Source organism: Rhinoderma darwinii, chromosome 4, assembly GCF_050947455.1.
Source record: "Rhinoderma darwinii isolate aRhiDar2 chromosome 4, aRhiDar2.hap1, whole genome shotgun sequence".
NCBI lineage: Eukaryota > Metazoa > Chordata > Amphibia > Anura > Rhinodermatidae > Rhinoderma > Rhinoderma darwinii.
In genome coordinates, this window is record NC_134690.1 from 306,499,298 (window position 1) to 306,519,506 (window position 20,209).

The window sequence follows — 20,209 nt, forward strand, 5'->3', positions numbered from 1 at the left end:
TGTCGGGAAGGGGTTAATAAGAAACCATTATTTTTGTCTTTTTCATCGTCGAAATCACACCTTTTTATTTTTCCATCAACACAACCGTATGAGCGCCTATTTTGCAGAACGAGTTGAATTTTTCAATGAAACCAGCCTTGTTTCTTGAGTAACGCTGTTTACTATGCAGCGTAAATAACACGTTACTTTTATTCTATAGGTAGTATTAAAAAGAAACAAAATATGCATAGGTTTTTTATGTCTTACTACCTTTGCACAATAAAAACACTTAAATATAAATTATTTCTTTTTGCGTTACCGCGTTCCAAGAGCCATAAGTTTTGTATTTTTCTGTCAATGTAGCCATATGCAGGCTTAGTTTTCAATGGTGCCATTTTGAGCTACTTGGAACTCATTAACTTTTATTATATTTTTGCTTTGGCGGAGGTGAATGGGGAAAAAAACAATTCTGCCATTGTTTTTTGCGATTTATTTATACGGCATTCACCTCGTGGGTTAAATAATGTGTTAACTTTAGTGTTCGGGTCATTACGATCCTGCTGATACCATATATGTGGGGGACTTTACAACGCGATGATCTGAATCGCTGATATAATGTTTGGTAAACTCAGCATTACCGCCTGTCATTGTAAAACTGACAGGCATTCTATTAGGTCAAGCCTCTGGCATGGCCTAATAGGCATATAGTCATTGCAGGCCTGGGTGCCTTTGTTAGACCCCATGACTGCCACGGAAACCCATGTGTGGACGAGATCGTGTTCGCGGGCCGCCAATGGGTGACAGAGGAAGCCCCCTCCCTCTGTTAGACCACTTAAATGCCACAGTCGCTACTGACCGCGACATTTACGGTGGTTAAACGTGCCGGATCTGAGGTTTCTCTGATCTCAGCCATTACAGAGGCCGGCTGTCAGTCTCACGCGCAATCACCATCATGTACATGAACGTCGGATGTACGTGATAATGTGAGAAGAGGTTAAAGGGGTTATGATGAGAAAGGTGTCCCCAAAACAAGCAGACTACAGGGAGTTCTGCTCCTGGAACCACCAGAGAACATCTTCAGAAGAACCTGGTAGTAAGCGTTCAATCCTCCTGCAGCAAAAGTGAAACATTTAATAGTGCCAATTGAAATCAATGGGCTTTCCATGTAATGCTCAGATAGGCCGGGTTCAAAGCTCATCTGCATTCCATCTTACTCATGAAGGTCATGAATGAGGAACTACCCACTACTAACAGTGTACCCTCATAGGATTAATATATATATAAAGACAGACAGGGCAAACCCTGGGAAACAAAGGGCACTTGACTCAAGCCTTTTTTTTTTCTCTTCTCCCTCTCTTCTCTTTATTTTTTTCCTCTTCAATACTCTTCACCAAGTGATGTTGTTATGTAAGTGTCTGTTTTTGTTGTGGCTTTAGTTTAATCCATATGCAATGTGTCATCCCTTCGGTTACACCTGCTTTGCTTGGTCTGTGATCGGCACCTAGGGAGCGGATGTTACCCTTCACGTCACGTTTGACTGACACCCAAGTTTTACCATCTGCACATTGCTTTTACCCCAAAAAATAATAAATAAATATATATATATATATATATATATATATATATATATATATATATATATATATATATATACAGTGGAGGAAATAAGTATTTGATCCCTTGCTGATTTTGTAAGTTTGCCCACTGTCAAAGTCATGAACAGTCTAGAAGTCTAGAATTTTTAGGCTAGGTTAATTTTACCAGTGAGAGATAGATTATATTAAAAAAAATAAAGAAAATCACATAGTCAAAATTATATATATTTAATTGAATTGTGCACAGAGAAATAAGTATTTGATCCCCTACCAACCATTAACAGTTCAGCCTCCTCCAGACCAGTTACACGCTCCAAATCAACTTGGTGCCTGCATTATAGACAGCTCTTACATGGTCACCTGTATAAAAGACTCCTGTCCACAGACTCAATTAATCAGTCTGACTCTAACCTCTACAACATGGGCAAGACCGAAGAGCTTTCTAAGGATGTCAGGGACAAGATCATAGACCTGCACAAGGCTGGAATGGGCTACAAAACCATAAGTAAGACGCTGGGTGAGAAGGAGACAACTGTTGGTGCAATAGTAAGAAAATGGAAGACATACAAAATGACTGTCAATCGACATCGATCTGGGGCTCCATGCAAAATCTCACCTCGTGGGGTATCCTTGATCCTGAGGAAGGTGAGAGCTCAGCCGAAAACTACACGGGGGGAACTTGTTAATGATCTCAAGACAGCCTCGAAATCTTAATGATTTACAGATGATCTGCAAAGAGGAGTGGGCCAAAATTCCATCTAACATGTGTGCAAAGCTCATCATCAACTACAAAAAACTTCTGACTGCTGTGCTTGCCAACAAGGGTTTTGCCACCAAGTATTAAGTCTTGTTTGCCAAAGGGATCAAATACTTATTTCTCGGTGCACAATGCAAATAAATATATATAAATTTGACAATGTGATTTTCTGTTGTTTTTTATTATATAATCTATCTCTCACTGGTAAAATTACCCTAGCCTAAAAATTCTAGACTGTTCATGTCTTTGACAGTGGGCAAACTTACAAAATCAGCAAGGGATCAAATACTTATTTCCTTCACTGTATATATATGTGTGCTCAGTCTGTCTGATGTTTGTGCCTCTATCGGTCTGTGTGCCTCTGTGTAATTTCCAGTATGTATCTGTCTATATGTCTGTGTATTCATGTACTACATTATCTGGACTCACTGTGTTATCATCTGTGGTGTTACATAGGTAACACTACTGCAGGTAACACTACTACATTAACTGTACTCAGAATTATCACTGTGTTATTTGTGGTGTTACATAGGGCTGCAGGTAACACCTACTACATTATAAGGTAACAAACGGAAGGAGGTCCACGTCCTTTACACCGGGTGAATAATCTATTATTCAGCAAACGCTTCCGCATTTTTCCTAAGTTTCAAATGTTGGTAATTAGGCTTTAACCCCTTCCCAAAGTTAGCTTTCATCCCCGCCATTGACCCCTTAAATGCAGCCGTCAAAAGGGATCGCTGCATTTAAGGTGTTTGCAGCTCATCGACGGTGGCTCCAATGGCAACTGGAGGCCTAATACTGGCCTCCCAGTGTGCCTAGCATGGAAAAATATTAGCCCCCACCCGGAGACGGCCTGAAAGACTTTCGTAGCCGCCGGCAAGATGGGGCCGGCTCAGGAGCTGAGCCGGCCTCATCTGTGGTGGATGTCAGCTGTATGTTACATCCACCTTTAACGGAAGGAACCGGTGCTAGCTCCGATCCCTGCCATTAACCCCTTAGATGCAGCGATTGGATGCGATCGCTGCATCTTTGTGGTTGTTAGCAGATCGTCAGCTGTGCCCTGCAATCGCACGTCTGCCGACTGCTATTATGGCAACAGGAGACCTAACAATGGCCTCCTGTCTGCCATTAAAGGGAATGTGTTGCCAGCAAAACATGTTTTTGTTTTTTTTTGTTAAACAATTAGTGTATAGGTGATTAAACATTGTTCTAATTTTTTATTTTTTTTCACGAGTCAGGAAATATTATAAATTGGATTCAATTGGATTCTAATTTATAATATTTCCCATTGCTGGTCACTAGATGGAGCCATTCCAAAAATTGCAGCATTGCATGTGGTAAAGCAACCACATTGCTTTATGCTGCAAAATTGGGTAAAAAGCCCTCGCTCTAGTGAGCTCTCAGCATCCCCCCCTCCTTTATCCTGGCTAGTGCCGGGAGAAACGAGGGGTTTGAACGGTCTAAGCTCCTACACTGTGTGTCGCCATTTTTTGAGCTAACACACAGTGTAGAAGGTTTACATACAATAGTAAACACAAACATACATAGAAATCCCTTACCTGCTCCAGTCGCCGCCGCTCCCTCCGGTCCATCCGCTCCGTCTGCTGCCGCTGCTCCATGTGCACAAGTCCGGAAGCCGCGACCGGAAGTAGTAATCTTACTGTCCGGCCGCGACTTCCGGTCCACAGGAAAATGGCGCCGGACGGCGCGCATTTCAAATTGAACTGTGTGGGAGCGGCGCATGCGCCGTTCCCACACAGCGGCGTACATGTTAGTGGATGGAACGGGCCCCGTTCGCAGTCCCTATGGGACTGTGGCTGCCGTATTCCATGTCTGTATGTGTCGTTAATCGACACATACAGAAATGGGAAAAAAAATGGCAGCCCCCATAGGGAAGAAAAAGTGTAAAAATAAGAAAAAGTAAAACACAAACACACAAATTAATCCAAACGTTTTTAATAAAGCACTAACATCTTTAACATATTAAAAAAAAAATTGTGGTGACACTGTTCCTTTAAGGAAGTCGATTACGCCCCACCCAGAGGCGAAGCCTAATCGGCTTGCTGTCAGTGAATGACTGACAGATCTAATACATTGCACTACATAGGTAGTGCAATGTATTAGGAAAAAAAAATCTGACAGTTGGACGTTCAATTCCCCTAGTGGGACTAAAGAAAAGTGTAAAGCAAAGTGAAAAAAAAGTTGTAAAAAATATAATAAAAGTTTCAAATAATAAAATAAAACACAATCGCCCTTTTTCGCTTATCAAGTCCTTTATTATTGAAAATAAATAAATAAACCATACATATTTGTTAAATAAAAAGTGATCAAAAAGTCGGATGTATAAAAAAATGGTACCTATAAAAACTATAGCTCGTCTCTAACAAAAAACTAGCCCTCATACAGCTCCATCGACGAAAACATTTAAAACTTATGGTTCTCACAACATGGCGACAGAAAAAAAGACATTCTTTTTACAAAAGTAATTTTATTATACAAAAAGTTGTAAAACATAAAAAAGTGCTATAAATTAGGTATTGCCGGAATCGTACTGACCCACAGAATAACATTAACATGTAGTCTATAACGTATGGTAAACGCTGTATAAAAAAAACCTAAAAAAAACGATGCCAGAATTGATGTTTTTTGGTCACATTGCCTCTCAAAAAACAGGATTAAAAAGTGTTCAAAAAGTCGCATGTACCGCTACCAATAATAACTATAGCTCGTCCCACAACAAAACAGCTCTCATACCACTACGTCTATGAAAAAATTTAATTAGTTAAGGCTCCAATAAGTCAGGAAATAAAAGTATATTTGGTTGGGCAGATCAGAAGGGAACATTTCTTCTGTTTCAAGAGGCGATTTATCGGGGGCCCTAAAATTAGGGAACCAGGAAGGGCCCAAACATATCTGCTGGCAGCGAGGGTGCCCGTATTATACCAGGACAACACTTCCCAGCAAAATTCCCCAAAAAACTGAAAAGGTGCGGAGTGTGGACCAAAATGGGGATAAGTAAAGACACAATTTATCAGTGCGACACTGGCCTGTGCAGACAGAATTCTTCACAGCGTAACACACTATTTTTGGGGTGTGTGTCTCCAGTGGCATAAGCTGGGCATAACATATTTGGCACTGAAATGGCATATCTGGGGAAAAATTGAAATTTTTTACTTTGCACCATCCGCAGTGCATTCATTTATGGTTAAGACCTGTGGGGTGAAAATGCTCACTACACCGCTTAATAAAGGCCTTGAGGGGTGTAGTTTCTAAAATGGGGTCACTTCTCAGGGGTTTCTTTTATTACTTCACATCAGAGCCTCTGCAATTGTGAACCAATACTTTATATGTCGCCAAATTAGGCCTCAATGTCATATGCTGCTCTTTCACTCCTGAGCCCTGTCGAATGTCCAGACAAAATATTAGTGCCCCATGTAGGGTGATTCTAAAGCCGGGAAACACAGCATAATAATTAGAGAGCTGTCTTGTTATGATGGCACAAGCTGGGCACCACATATTGGCATATCTATAGAATAAATCCCATTTTCACTCTGCAATATCGAGTGCACACAAATTTCTGCAAAACAGCAGGTTTAACATGCTCACTACACCCCTAGGGAAATACCTTGAGGGGGTGTAGATTCCAAAATGGGGTCACTTCTGGGGGGGGGGGTTTCCACTGTTTTTGTCCCACAGGGGTTTTGCAAATGCTACATAGCGACCAGAAACCAATCCAGCAAAATCTGTACTCCGAAAGCCAAATGGCGCTCCTTCCCTTCTGAGAACTGCTGTATGCCCAAAAATCAGTTTATGACCACATATGGGGTATTGCCGTACTCGGGAGAAATTGCTTCACAAATGTTGGGATTCTTTTTCTCCTTAATTTTTTTGAGTAAATCAAAAATTTTGCGCTAAATCTACGTCTTATTGGAAAAAAATTAACTTTTTATTTTCACTGCCCAATTCAAATAAAATCTATAAAATATCTGTGGGGTCAAAATGCTCACTACACCCCTAGATTAATTCCTCACGGGGTGTAGTATCCCAAATGGAGTCCCTTTTGGGTAGTTTCCACTGTACTTGTACCTTAGTGGCTTTGCAAAAGCGACATGGTGCCAAGAAACCAATCCAGCAAAATCTGTGCTCCAAAAGCCAAATGGCGCTTCTTCCCTTCTGAGCCCTGCCGTGTGCCCAAACAACAGTTTATGACCACATATGTGGTATTTCCGTACTCCAGAGAAGTTGCTTTACAAATGTTGGTGTTATTTTATTCCTTTATTTGTGAAAATAAAAAATTTTCATACTATAAGCTACTTATTGAAGAAAAAGGATTGTTTTTATTTTCACTGCCCAGTTCTAAAAAATTCTATGAAACACCTGTGGGGTCAAAATGCTCACTACACCCCTAGATGAATTCCTTAAGGGGTGTAGTTTCCTAAATGGAGTCACTTTTTTTGGGTTTTCACTGTTTTGGTCCCTTAGGGGCATTGCAAATGCGACATGGCCTCCGCAAACCATTCCTGCTAAATTTGAGCTCCAAAATCAAAATGGCGCTCTTTCACTTCTGAGCCCTGCCGTGAGTCCAAACAGCCGTTTATTACCACATACGGGGTACTGTTTTACTCGGGAGAAATTGCTTTACAAATGTTGCGGTGATGTTTCTCCTTTAGTCCTTGTGGAAATTAGAAAAAATTAGCTAAACCTACATTTTCTTTGAAAGAATGTAGATTTCCATTTTCATGGCCTACTTCCAATAATTTCTGCAATAAACCTGTAGGGTCAAAATTCTCACTATACCCCTAGATAATTTCCTTAAGGGGTGTAGTTTCCCAAATGGGTGTCCCTTTTGGGGGATTTACACTGTTTTGGCACCGCAAGAACTCTTCAAACCCGACATGGTGCCAAAAATATATTCGAATAAAAAGGAGGCCCAAAATCCTCTAGGTGCTCCTTTGCTTCTGAGGCGGGTGCTTCAATCCAGTAGCACACTAGGGCCACATGTTGGATATTTCCTAAAACTGCAGAACCTGGGCAATATATATTGAGTTGCGTTTCTCTGGTAAAACTTTGCGTTACAAAAAATTGATTAAAAATGAATTTCTGCAACAACAAAAAATGAAATTTGTAAATTTCACCTCTACATTGATTTAATTCCTGTGAAACGTCTAAAGGGTTAAGAAACTTTCTAAATGCTGTTTTGAATAATTTGAGGGGTGATGTTTTTAAAATAAGGTGACTTATTGGAGGTTTCTAATATATAAGGCCCTCAAAGTCACTTCAGAACTGAACTGGTCCCTGAAAAAATAGCCTTTTGAAATTTTCTTGAAAATGTGAGAAATTGCTGCAAAAGTTCTAAGCCTTGTAACATCCTAGAAAAATGGATGTTCAAAAAAAAGTAGACATATGGGGCTGTTAATTAGCAACTATTTTGTGTGGTATAACTGCCTGTCTTACAAGTAGATACATTTAAATTTAGCAAAAATTTGCATTTTTCTATTTTTCGATAAATTTGGGTATTTTTCACAATTAAATACTAAATGTATCGAGCAAATTTTGGCAGTAACATAAAGTCCAATGTGTCACGAGAATCACTTGGATAGGTTAAAGTATTCCGACGTTATTACCACATAAAGTGAAACATGTCAGATTTGAAAAATGAGGCTCTGTCAGGAAGGTCAAATGTGGCCAAAGAGGGAAGGTGTTAAAATACACTTATATTTTTTTTTATAATATTTTTTTTACAAATACTTATCATTCCTTTTGCTTGCAAACCCGTGTAACAGGTTTTCACACACATACACATACACACACACACACACACACACACACACACACACACACACACACACACACACACTCAAAAGTTTTAGAACACCTACATCTTTCCAGTTTTTATTGATATTTACACAGTTTAATTTCTCAAATGTAGTTGGAAATGAAAGCATAGAAGAAATAAACAAGTTAAAGAGGTTTTCCGAGTTAAAATGAGTATATGTTAATGCTTGTAATTTATTAATGTAAATACATTTTTAAGATACTTACATTTTCCAAATTGGCCCCGTTTCCAGATGCTGCCGTGGGATACTTGACGGGTGACGTCACCTTCTGGCCGTTGTTATCTCGAGAACAGCAGGGGCCGTACATGCACGGTACGGGCTGTTCAACAGAACAGCCCATACACGGCACGTCACAAGTTACATAGTACGGTGGAAAAAAGACACATGTCCATCAACTTCAACCAAGGGATGGGAAAAGGGAAGGTAAAAATTTTGAGTGACGTGTCGTATACCCGGAAAGGAGTTGAAGATCAACACAGCGGCCAAAGTGTGACGTCACCCGTCAAGTACCCCACGGCAGCATTTGGAAACGGGGCCAATTTAGAAAATGTAAGTATATTAAAAATGTATTTACATTAATAAATTACAAGCATTAACACATAGTCATTTTAACTCGGAAAACCCCTTTAAGATAAATAAAAATGATTGATTAACTTTGTTTCAACAAATTAAATCTAGATTTTTGACTTTTCAAAGTAGCCACCTCGAGCTGATCTAACAGTTTTACACAATAGGGACATTCTTTCTATGACTGCATTCAGATATTGTTCAGAAATTTCTTCCCAACATTGTTGCAGAACTTCCCACAAATGTGCTGCACTTGTAGGATGCTTTACTTTCACCCTTCTGTTCAGTTCATCCCAAACAAGCTCAATAGGTTTTAAGTCTGGAGACTGTGCAGGCCATTCCTTCTTCTTGTCTTCTTAGGTAGTTCTGACATAACCTAGAAGTATGTTTTGGATCATTGTCTTGCTGTAATATGACCCCCTGCCCAAGTAGGCGTACACCTCAGGGTATTGCATGGCGCATCAAAATGCAGTGGTAGCTCTTTTTGTCCAGTGTGCCAGTACCACTTTGCAAGTTGCCAAATCTGAATCTAGCAAAATGACCCCAGATCATCACGCTTCCTCCTCCATGTTGGCGACACACAGTGAGGAAGCATCCTTTCATGTACTCGACGACGTACAAAAACCCTGCGTGATGTACCAAATATGTCAAATTCTGATTCATCAGTCCATAAGACCTTCTTACACTCTTCAGTAGTCCACTGGAAGTGATGCTTGGCACAGGCAAGTCTTTTTTTTTTGCAATCTTAGCAGTGGCTTTCTTACCGATACTCGACCTGTCAAACCTGCAGATAGAAGTCTTCTCTTCACAATTGAAATGGAAACTGGATTATTTGCATTAACTTGGCCTTGAAGATTTTATGCTGTGAGGCGCCAATCACGCAAACTGTTGACTCTCAAAAACTTGTCATCTGATTTTGTAGTGACAGACCTCTTCCTGCCAGAGTTTACAAGTGCCTTTTGATGGTATAGGAAACTGTACTGACTGCCACCTTGGCTTTCTTGGCAATTTCTCCGTAGAACAGACCACACTTCTAAGGGTTTGTCTATCTGTTTTCTTTTGCTAATTGGCTTTTTCTTGCCATTATGATATCAATGTGCTCTGTTCTGGAGAGCAAAACTGTCCAAATCCTGCCCTACAGGATGTTGTAATACAGTTTGTTCCAACACTGGTTATATATATATATATATATATAGAATCAGAGGGTTTGAAAGTAATCTCCAAAAATTTAAACACCTGTAGGAATAGTCCGCATCCAATTTTTCCTTTGGTTAAAATCAGAAATTCAGACTATTGTTGCATTTGAGGTTAAAAATTCATATTATTTTTATGTTTTAACTTACCCTTGAACCATTTCACGTTATTTCCTGTACTAAAACGGTGTTAATGTGAAAAATAACTGGAAAAATTGAGGCATTGTGTATATATATATATATATATATATACACACACACACGTGTATGTATGCATGTGTGTATGTATTTTATATATATATATATATATATATTCAGAAAATCTTCGGGCCCTTTCACACACTTATGTTAAGGCCTTGTACTAAAATAAAATAAAAAGTTTTTCCCCATCATTCTGCACTCAATACCCCATAATGACAAACAGAATTTTAGCAATCTTTGCTAATTTCATGAAAATGAAAATATTGCATTGACATAAGTATTCAGAACCTTTACTCAGTACTTCGTTAAAGAACAGTTGGCAGTGATAACAGCCTCCAGTCTTCTTGGGTATGATGCCACAAGATTTGCACACCTGGATTTGGGTATTTACTGCCATTTTTCTCTGAAAATCTTCTCAAGCTCTGTCAGGTTGGATTGGGACCGTCTGTGGACAGCCATTTTCAGATCTCTCTAGAGATGTTCGATTGGGTTCAATTCAGGGCTCTGGTTGGGCCAATCAATGACATTCACGGCGTTGTCCCTAAGAAAATTCTGTGTTGTCTTGGTTGTGTTATTGCCTTGTTGGAAGGTGAACTTTCAGCCCAGTCTGAGGTCCACAGCATTCGATCAGGTTTTCATTAAGAATATCTCTGTACTTTGCTCCATTCATATTTCCCTCAACCCTGACCAGTCTCCTTGTCCCAGTCGCTGAAAAACACCCCCAACAGCATGATCCTGCCACCACCACGATTCACTGTGGGGATAGTATTTGGCAGGTAATGAGCAGTGCCTGGTTTCCTTCAGACATGATGCATAGAGTTGAGGCCAAAAAGTTTAATCTTTGTTTCATCAGACCACGGAATCTTGTTTCTCACAGTCAGAGACCTTTATGTGCTTTTGTACAAACTCCAGGCAAGCTCCCATGTGTCTTTTACGGCGGAGAGGCTTCTTTCTTTCCACTCTGCCATAAAACCCAGATTGGTGGAGTGGTGCAGAGATGGTTGACCTTTTGGAAGTTTTTTCCATTTGCACACAGGATCTTTAGAACTCTGCCAGAATGACCATTAGGTTCTTGGTCACCTGTCTTACTAAGGCCCTTCTCCCCCGATTACTTAGTTTGGCGGGGCGGCCAGCTCTAGGAAGAGTCCTGGTTGTTCCAAGCTCCTTCCATTTAAGAATTCTGGACGCCACTGTAGTCTTGGAAACATTCAGTGCAGCAGAAATGTTTTTGTGCCCTTCTTCAGATCTGTGCCTCCACACAATCCTGTCTTTGAGTTCTAAAAGCTATTTTTTCCTCCTCATGGCTTGGTTTTGCTCTGATATGCATGGTCAACTGTGAATCCTTATATATACAGGGGTGTCTCTTTCCAAATCATGTCCAATCGAATTTACCACAGGTGGACTCCAATCAAGGTGTAGAAACATTTATCTAGAGGCACCCAGAGCTAAATTTTAGTTTTGAATAAATTTGCAAAAATGTCTAAAATTCTGTTTTCACCTTGGTATTATGGGGTATTGAGTGCAGAATGATGGGGTAAAACTTGAATTCTTTTTATATTTTAGCACAAGGCCTCAACATAAGAAAGTTTTAAAATAGTGAAAGGATCTGAAGACTTTCCGAATGCCCTGTGTATATATATATATATATATATATATATATATATATATATATATATATATATCTGATGTCTATTCTTTATTCACAGCGATACGACTGGACCAATCTGCACCAAATTTGGCAAATAAGTAAATCAGGCGCTTTCAAAGGTTTTACACCAGGTTTCAACTCACTAGAGCCTACGATTCTCGAAATATTCACAACAAAATTTCAATACAATAGCAAATATGGCACCACTGGCTTTCACATCAAGGGTCCTTCTTCATATCACATCAGATGACTCATATTAGCCAATAGAAGCTCGCAGGTTCTTCATTCTTAGCCTCACTGACATACACACAGTTTTAAACAGGTTCGCATAACAACCCAGTCATTTTTGTTTTACACCCACCGGGCTTCCATAACAATCCAGCTATCTTTCTTTACTGGACTGTACCTATACTGGATTCCAGCATTCTCATAAATTGAACCCCTTTCAGACCAGTCATGCCTCCAAAAGAAACCCTGCACTTGGACGAAAGACTCCTGTAGCAAAGCGCATGGCTGCTGCCCGAGCTGCTGAAACCTCTCAACAGACCCAAGCCCGTCTCTAGGCTGACAAGATACCTCACAGCCAACAGCGAGCTAATGGAACTCCCCAGCAGACTGAGGCACGACTGCAGTCTAAGCGAGACAGACAAGCAGCAGTGACTCTTCAGCAGACCCAAGCCCGTCTCCAGGTTGACCAGATGCGATATGCTAATCGATGAGCTAGTACCTGGGATAATATGCATAATGCTGCTTTCCATTACAATTCAAAATCCCAATATGGTCAAGCTCGGTTGTTTCTAATTGGCCGAATGGAGAAACAATGCAAACACTGTAGTGCACTTATGTATGAAGGTGAAAACCTGAACGACCAGGAATGTGCTGCTGTGGCGGAGAGGTCAGAATACCCGATTTACCTGTTCCACCAGAAGAGCTCACAACTTTGCTCGATGGTTCCTCCCCACACTGTGCCGAGTTTCTGAAACATCTTTGCGTCTACAACAATGCCTTCCAGATGACATCATTTTGATGTGGAAAACGTGTGCTCAAGCCTAGATACACGCCAACATCAAGATCCAGGGGCAAGTCTACCACACGATCGGATCTCTTTTGCCACCGTTTAGCAAAGACAATCTGGAAGCATCGCGTTTATGTCTTTAGGTTTTTTTCACAGATGACAGCACTGCAGAAGCGACTGCCCGTCATAGAAGCAATCCCCTCACTAAGCTGCACATTGTCTGCATGTTGCGCCGTCACAACCCATACAAAACAGATCGACCGATGCGGAGCCGTGTAACTCTGCTAGTATATATATATATATATATATATATATATATATATATATAGCTCAACACATTAAGATTTCTTAAAGTCCCTTTAACTGTGGTACACAGAACAAAAATAAAAGTGTGAAACAGATTAAGCACAACGTAATTATTCCGTTATAGAAGAAATTGCGCAAGTACTTACCTGCTCCAAGATTAGCTGGTAAGAATGATGCTAATCCTACAATTTTAAATTTGGTTCCCCATATATTGGATGTGACCTGAGCAAGGTAGTTATGCTGTAATGACACATGACAATATTCAAAATTATTCATTGGGGTATTAAAACTTTTTCATTTTATTTACATAGCCATGTTGTTTATGTAGACTTTTCAAAGTGTTTGTCATAACATTTAATATCTATGTGTCATGTACATTTTTCAGCCACTATTCCTAATAATTAATGCTTTTACAATAATCTGTCTAAGATTATCAAACGATTTCTATTGCTTTCAACTAATTTAATCTTTTTCTTTTGAGAATTTATCACGAATATTTAAAAAATCTTACAACAGAGAATTCCTCGTGTTGCAATGCAAATTTTCAATCGCATTGAATTTTGCTATGGTGAAGTAATTTTTTGAATATTGTTCAGATATAGCAATCCCTATCTTGACTCTGATAACTTGCTGCAGAATGATTTCTTATCACTTAAGCTATGAAAACCATTAAAAAATTCAAGTTAAAGATTTTCACCACTGATTTAATGAGTATTTAACGCATTAAAAGTAAAGTTAAAGATCTGTATGCGTGCATGTATACTTAAAAAGCACCCAGAACCAGACAAAAAAATAATAATATATAGTAAAAGAAAGAAGCAGCACTCAAAGATAAATTCCAAAATGGGTATGGGTGCCCAGCAGGTAATCCTGATCCGAGGATTGTAAGTGTATATAGAAAAAATCCTGCAGCTCTCTGGTATGGCAAATAAAGGTGATTTATTTCAAACAACAAACAGGATGCAACGTTTCTGTCCAACCTTAGGACCTTTTCAAAGCATGCTGCGGGATTTCTTTCTATATATACCCCCCAATTACACCCATGTCAGGGATGATGTGGCCCATTGATCATTCTTATGACCGCTTTGGCTAGGCTTCACAGTACTCTAGATTACTAGATATTCCACGAAATGAATTCTGATTGTAGAGCTCCTCTTGTTAGTCTATTGAATAGAACAGAGCAATACAGACACCTTAGGGGTAAAATTCAAACTCTTACAACTAAACCTAGCCTGATTATGGACTTTCTTGAATGTCATGCAGTTTCGGTGGTTTTTACCATCTATTGTCCGTCATAGGGATCAATATAAACATTTCACGTATGTTAATAATCTCACCTGTGTGATATCTTCTAAAGGAAATTCTCTTCGAGTTAAGCTTGGTGACCCAATTGAAGGCTTCCTTATAGGTAATCGAGGGGACCTTGTAATCTCTTGAGCAGCACGAGACAGCTTTGGAGATTTTCTTGCTTCAATATTAATTCTACAAACATAATATTTGTTAGGAGAGAGGCCATCAAAACTAAATAAAACCATTTTTTAAAGGCTAATTCAGAGTGTGAGGGGCCAGCGAATGATACACTGTACTTAGACTTGGCCTTTGTGCTACATAAAAGGAGACAGTGTAAGCAGGATAGGACATTACCACAGTGTGGTACGATATTTAATTTCTTTCTAGTAGCTACATCATATTATAGCTACAGTACATTTAAAAAAATGTTCTCGCACCGTGGAGTTCCATAACAAATAACTGGATCTCCTGCAACAACAGAAAGATGACTCAAGATTTCAACTCTGGCTCGGTCTGCATAAGGTGTTTCGCAAAGTTCTTTCGTCCAGAAAATGTGCCACTGGTATCGCACCTTACTTGGATGGGGCTGAGGTGTAATACCAGCAACTGCCCAAGACCAAGAGTGGTGCCATTTCTAGAAGAAAGCAGTCATATTTTTTTCATCTTACACAACCACTTTAAATGCATAAAAGTGGATTAAAATGAAACATAGTCACTAAAAGCATCTACAGTAAGAAACATACATAACCTGTGGTACGATTTGATATGTGAACGATTTGAAATCTGTACCTATACACAGATAAATATTATATATATATATATATATATATATATATATATATATATATATGTATATATATATGGAAATCACAGCTGGACAAATCCAGAAGGCCATAGTAACTAAACAATCAACCGTGGAACGGTGTCTGTTTCACCGCCCTTTCTGAATTTAGCTGAAGGTGTTTACACCCACAGTCAAATTATGACAGCCGCCATGATTGATTCAGTACAGTAAGCTACATGCAGCAGTCCGTGATGGGCTACTGGCTCGTGACATGCTGACAGCAGGAAGCACAGTGTGAAAACATTGGGCAAGTTGATGATAATTTGCTCGAGGCTGTCACAGGAGTAACGTGCTGCACCAGAGGCACCACTGTGTATACCCTAAGGGAGTAGCTAGGGGGGTGGGCAGGTGGGGCCCCGGGCACAACTAGGAGGTAAGGAAGGGAGAGCGCCAGGTTGGGCGGCATGGGCGTAGTTCCTAACAGTCCTGAATTTGCAGGGACTGTCCCGAATCTACAGAGACAGTCCTGGCAAATTACCGTCCTGGACGTATCCCAGCAACTGCCATAGTCAATTGTATCTGCATCCTCAGGACACAGAGACAATTGAATATTATGGCAGAGCAAGAAACTATCCGCTCCCTGCTCTGCCATTCACTCGTTCTGGAGCGGAATCCCCGGCCAGAGCGTTGCCGACACTCTGGCCAGGTATTCCGCTCCTAGAGGGAGCCCCAGACCTCCCTGTCCGACGCTCTAGCTGGGGATCCCACTCCCAGAGGGAGCCCCAAAGGCGCTATCTCCTCCTGGAGCGGAATCTCTGGCCAGAGTTCCCGACGCTCTGGCGAGGTATTCCGCTCCTACTGGGAGCCCCAAACGTCCTTGTCCGACGCTCTGGCTGGGGATTCCACTACTAGAGGGAGCCCCAATGGCGCTATCTCCTCCTGGAGCGGAATCCCTTGCCAGAGAGTTGCAGACACTCTGGCAGGGTATTCCACTCCTAGAGGGAGTCCCTGACATCCCTGTCCATATATGGACAGGGATATCAGGGGCTCCTCCAGTAGCGGAATCACTGGCCAGAGCATTGCTGACGGTCTGGCCGGGGATTCCGCTCCTAGAGGTAGCCCCTGACATCACTGTCCATACTGTATATGGACAGTGATGTCAGGGGCTCCTCCAGGAGAGGAATCCCCGGCCAGAGCGTTGGCAACACTCTGGCTGGAGATTCCCCACCTAGAGGTAGCCTCAATGGCGCTATCTACAGGAAGGGGGGTGTAGTGCTAACTACAAGGTGGAGCTGTATGGCTTTATCTACAAGGGGGTGGGTAGCACTATCTACAAGGGGAGGTATGTGGCACGATCTACAAGAGCAGGCTATCAGTTATGTCACCATATAGTCTCATTAGCCTCAGTTATACAATATACAATCTGTTTGAGTAAGAAACACTGACCTCTTTAACCTCATTGATTCGTACAGAAAGCAAACATGACGAAGGAGAAGGAGATAACGGGAAAAAAGTTGGGGGGGGTGTGCCGAACTGAATCTTTGCCTCGGGTGCAGTAGAACCTAGCTACGTATCTGCATACCTCATCCAACATTCTCAACCATAAAAATGCACAGAGTCATAGAAGGAGTACATGCTATGATGTACCAAAGGTAAAACTCTCAGGAGAGTCACCAGTAATGGCCTTTGTGGTGTGTGACCTGTGCAGTTGCACATGGCATGCCCGCCACCTCTATTGAAGGATGACTACACAGATGACCACCCAAGGCTTGTGACCACTATAAATCTTCATAATAGTTGTATAGTACTTTTATTTAAATATTGAACATTAATGTTAATTGATTACTTTATGAATCGAGCTGTTAATTGGTCACTGTATGATGGTAATATTTTAAGAATATATCAGTATTTACTTAGGCACCGTACAATACATTATTTTTGCAGCGTATAGTGGTGGTCGCACTATATAGGATTGTTATGTAGGCAACTGTATGGAAGTTTGTTGACCAACGTATGGCCCTGTATAACTGTATAATGTGTAACTAGACGCTGTATGGAATAAATACCAGAAAGTACAGCCAGGGAGGTAGCTTTAGGGGGTGCAGAGGTAACAGTTTGACCAGAGCCCTCGTGCCTGGTGGGCCCAATGGCCACTCTGCCAAATAACGACACCGTAAAGGGCACCATTAAAGGTAAGGCATTTCATTACAGTCACTTTACATTAGAAGTGAATAGATACCATTTCAGCAACTTATGCTGTTGATTACAAAAAGAGTGCAATTTAGTGAATAGGAAAATCGATCATCATTGGATTAACCTGATTTTGATATATAAATGTTCACTAAATGGCAAAAACGAAGTGGAAAATCAAACATTACATCAATATGTACTTTTTTTTTTCTATTGTGCATAATTTGTTTTCTGAATGCTGAAAGCTTTGTAAACAATGGTTGTTTTCATGCTGAAAATCATGGTTACGTCCAGGTTCACATATACAAATGTACATGTAACTAGAAGTATCCATGATCAGTACAATTTCTTCTAAACTATACTAGATCTGCTAATATACTTTATTATGGTTGTGGATTGTACTAAGCATGCACATGTTTATTTTTTATCAAAAGGAACGTGTAACTTTTCACCAGCTGACAGAGGCATCAAAAAAATTAACACAAAGATAAATAATATAAGACTTTGAAAGACCTGGGTAGTTTGGGAGACTTGCTAGCTCTTGTAATCTTTGGAGATTTCTTGGCCGTCCAATCATCACTTAACTCAATGTCACTGGAGTCAGAACAATTACAGCTGTCAATAACTGTTGAAATCAATCCATTGCTGTAGATTTCATCTGACAAAACAGAAAAAGAAAGTTTGAAACATTTCAAGGTGGAAATAAGCAAGCCACCTTTAAACAATATGGAACTTGCTTCAGTAGTACATACAGGAATAATTTTATAGCAGTTTTCCTAAACCCTCTGCATATAGCACTTGCTCATCCATTTTAGACCTAATTGCTGTTTGCAGGGATCTAACCACCATGATTCACTTCCTTAGGGGTCTGTGACCTGTGCCATTGCACAGGGCTGCGCTTGCTCCCTTCCCCTGCTTGTGTTTCAGAAGCAGCGGGCCAACGACTCAGCAGTGCTAGGCTGGCTCCTTGCGGGGGCCGGTGCCAAATTAGTTTTTTTTTTTTTACAACCCCCTTCCTTGCTTCCCACCAGACTAAGTAAAAATGGGGCGGGGGAGGGGGTTCGCATACAGGCCGCACATCAGAGAGGAGAAATGTTCCTTCCTCTCCTTTGCATTGTGAAGTGTGTGCTGATTGGTGGAGCAGCAGTGGCCTCTGTCTGCTCCACCAATCAGCACAGCCTGTAGTGCACATCCACACCTCCCCGCGGCTCTCCTCTGCTAATGCCACAGTGAAGAATCCTCCACGGAGCTCAGGACTCTGGTAAGAGCAGCAGCTTTAGTGTAATCCATGTTCAAGTATGTGCTGTGTGAGGGAGGAGGAAAGAGGGAGCTACAAATGATGTGTAACAGGATGTTTTTTTTGTTTTTGCATAGATCAATTTTGTGGGGGAGACTTGTTTATAGGTGCTTTGTGGGGATTCTTTATAGATCGATTTTGTGGGGGATGGGACATTGTTTAAATGCTATAGGAGTTTGGGGGGATTCTTTACAAATCTATTTTGTCGGGAGGGGGACTTCTGTATAGTTTATTTTGTTGTGTAGGAGCTTATTATAAATGATATGTGGGGGAGGGGAAGTTGGCTGCAAATGTTATGCTTTGAGAAAGGATTCTTTAGAGATCATTTTTGTTGGGGAGAGAAACTAGATTATAGAGGTAGGGACACACAGGGCGGATATACTGCTTAAAACTACACAGAGTATCCGTCCTGGAAACCGCAGGGGTTTTCACCTGAAAAAAACGCACCAAATCTTGGTGCAGTTTTTCGGGCTGCATGTCCGCTGCGGAAAAAAAATACTCCCGGCCGTAGTCATAGCGATGCGTACTCTCTTCTGAGCGCAGTTCGGCCTCCTGGGATGACGTGGTAGTCCATGTGACCGCTGCAGCCTTTGATTGGCTGCAGCAGTCACATGGGATGAATCGTCATCCTGGGAGGCCGGGCTGTGCTCAGAAGAGAATACGCATCGCTATGACTACGGCCAGGAGTAAGAATAAGCTTCTTTTTTTTTTTTCACATTTGAGATTTTCGCGGCGGAAATCGCAGCATTTCTACCGCCCATTGAATTCAATGGGTAACTACTACAATACTAGAGCAGCGATTCCAGAGCATAAATTGACATGCTGCAGATTAAAAAAAATGCACCGCAGGTCAATTTATATACAGTTTCTGTGTAGAGATAAGACTTGTTAAAATTTCATCCAATCAGCTGCTACTGTATTATGCTGCAGATTTTCCGCAATGAAATCTGTTGCAGAAAATCCACAGTGTTTACTCTAAGAGTATATTCACGTGTTGCAACCACATTGCAGCTTTATTTAATTTTGTGAAAATTGCATCAAAATATAAACGCAACGTGTGAATACATCCTAAACTAAATATGTGGCGGAGCGGGGTTTAGTTATAGTCTGCTTGTGTGTGTGTGGGAGGGGGGGGGGGGGTGGACGACTTGGCTGTAAGGCTAGAATTTTAGCATTAGGATGACATGCGCATCAATTTCAATGTTTCCCTATCAGACATTTTGAAATGTTCGCAAGGTTGCACTTAACTTTTTTCTTCCCATGGTGTTATCTAGTCATTGTATGTTGGTATTATTCAGTGTTTGAATAATACCACCATACTGTGACTAGATAATACCACCATACAATGACTGAATAATACCACCATATTGTGACAAGATAATACCACCATACACTAAATAATACCACCATACTGTGACTAAATAATACTACCAAACACTGAATAATACCACCATACTGTGACTAGATAACACCACCATACACTGAATAATACCACCATACTGTGACTAAATAATACCACCAAACACTGAATAATTCCACCATACTGTGAC

The 20,209-nt window shown here is 40.7% G+C and overlaps 1 protein-coding gene across 1 annotated transcript in view; it reads right to left on the bottom strand.

The window, feature by feature from the left end:
• TULP4 (TUB like protein 4) overlaps positions 1–20,209 on the bottom strand; it is a 428,663-nt gene that overhangs the window by 14,204 nt on the left and 394,250 nt on the right. Inside the window, exons 10-12 of the mRNA XM_075862710.1 lie at positions 17,876–18,020; positions 14,436–14,580; positions 13,245–13,338 (exon numbers count right to left, since the gene is read on the bottom strand). Coding sequence (XP_075718825.1) covers positions 13,245–13,338; positions 14,436–14,580; positions 17,876–18,020 — 384 coding nt within the window. The remainder of the gene's footprint in view (positions 1–13,244; positions 13,339–14,435; positions 14,581–17,875; positions 18,021–20,209) is intronic.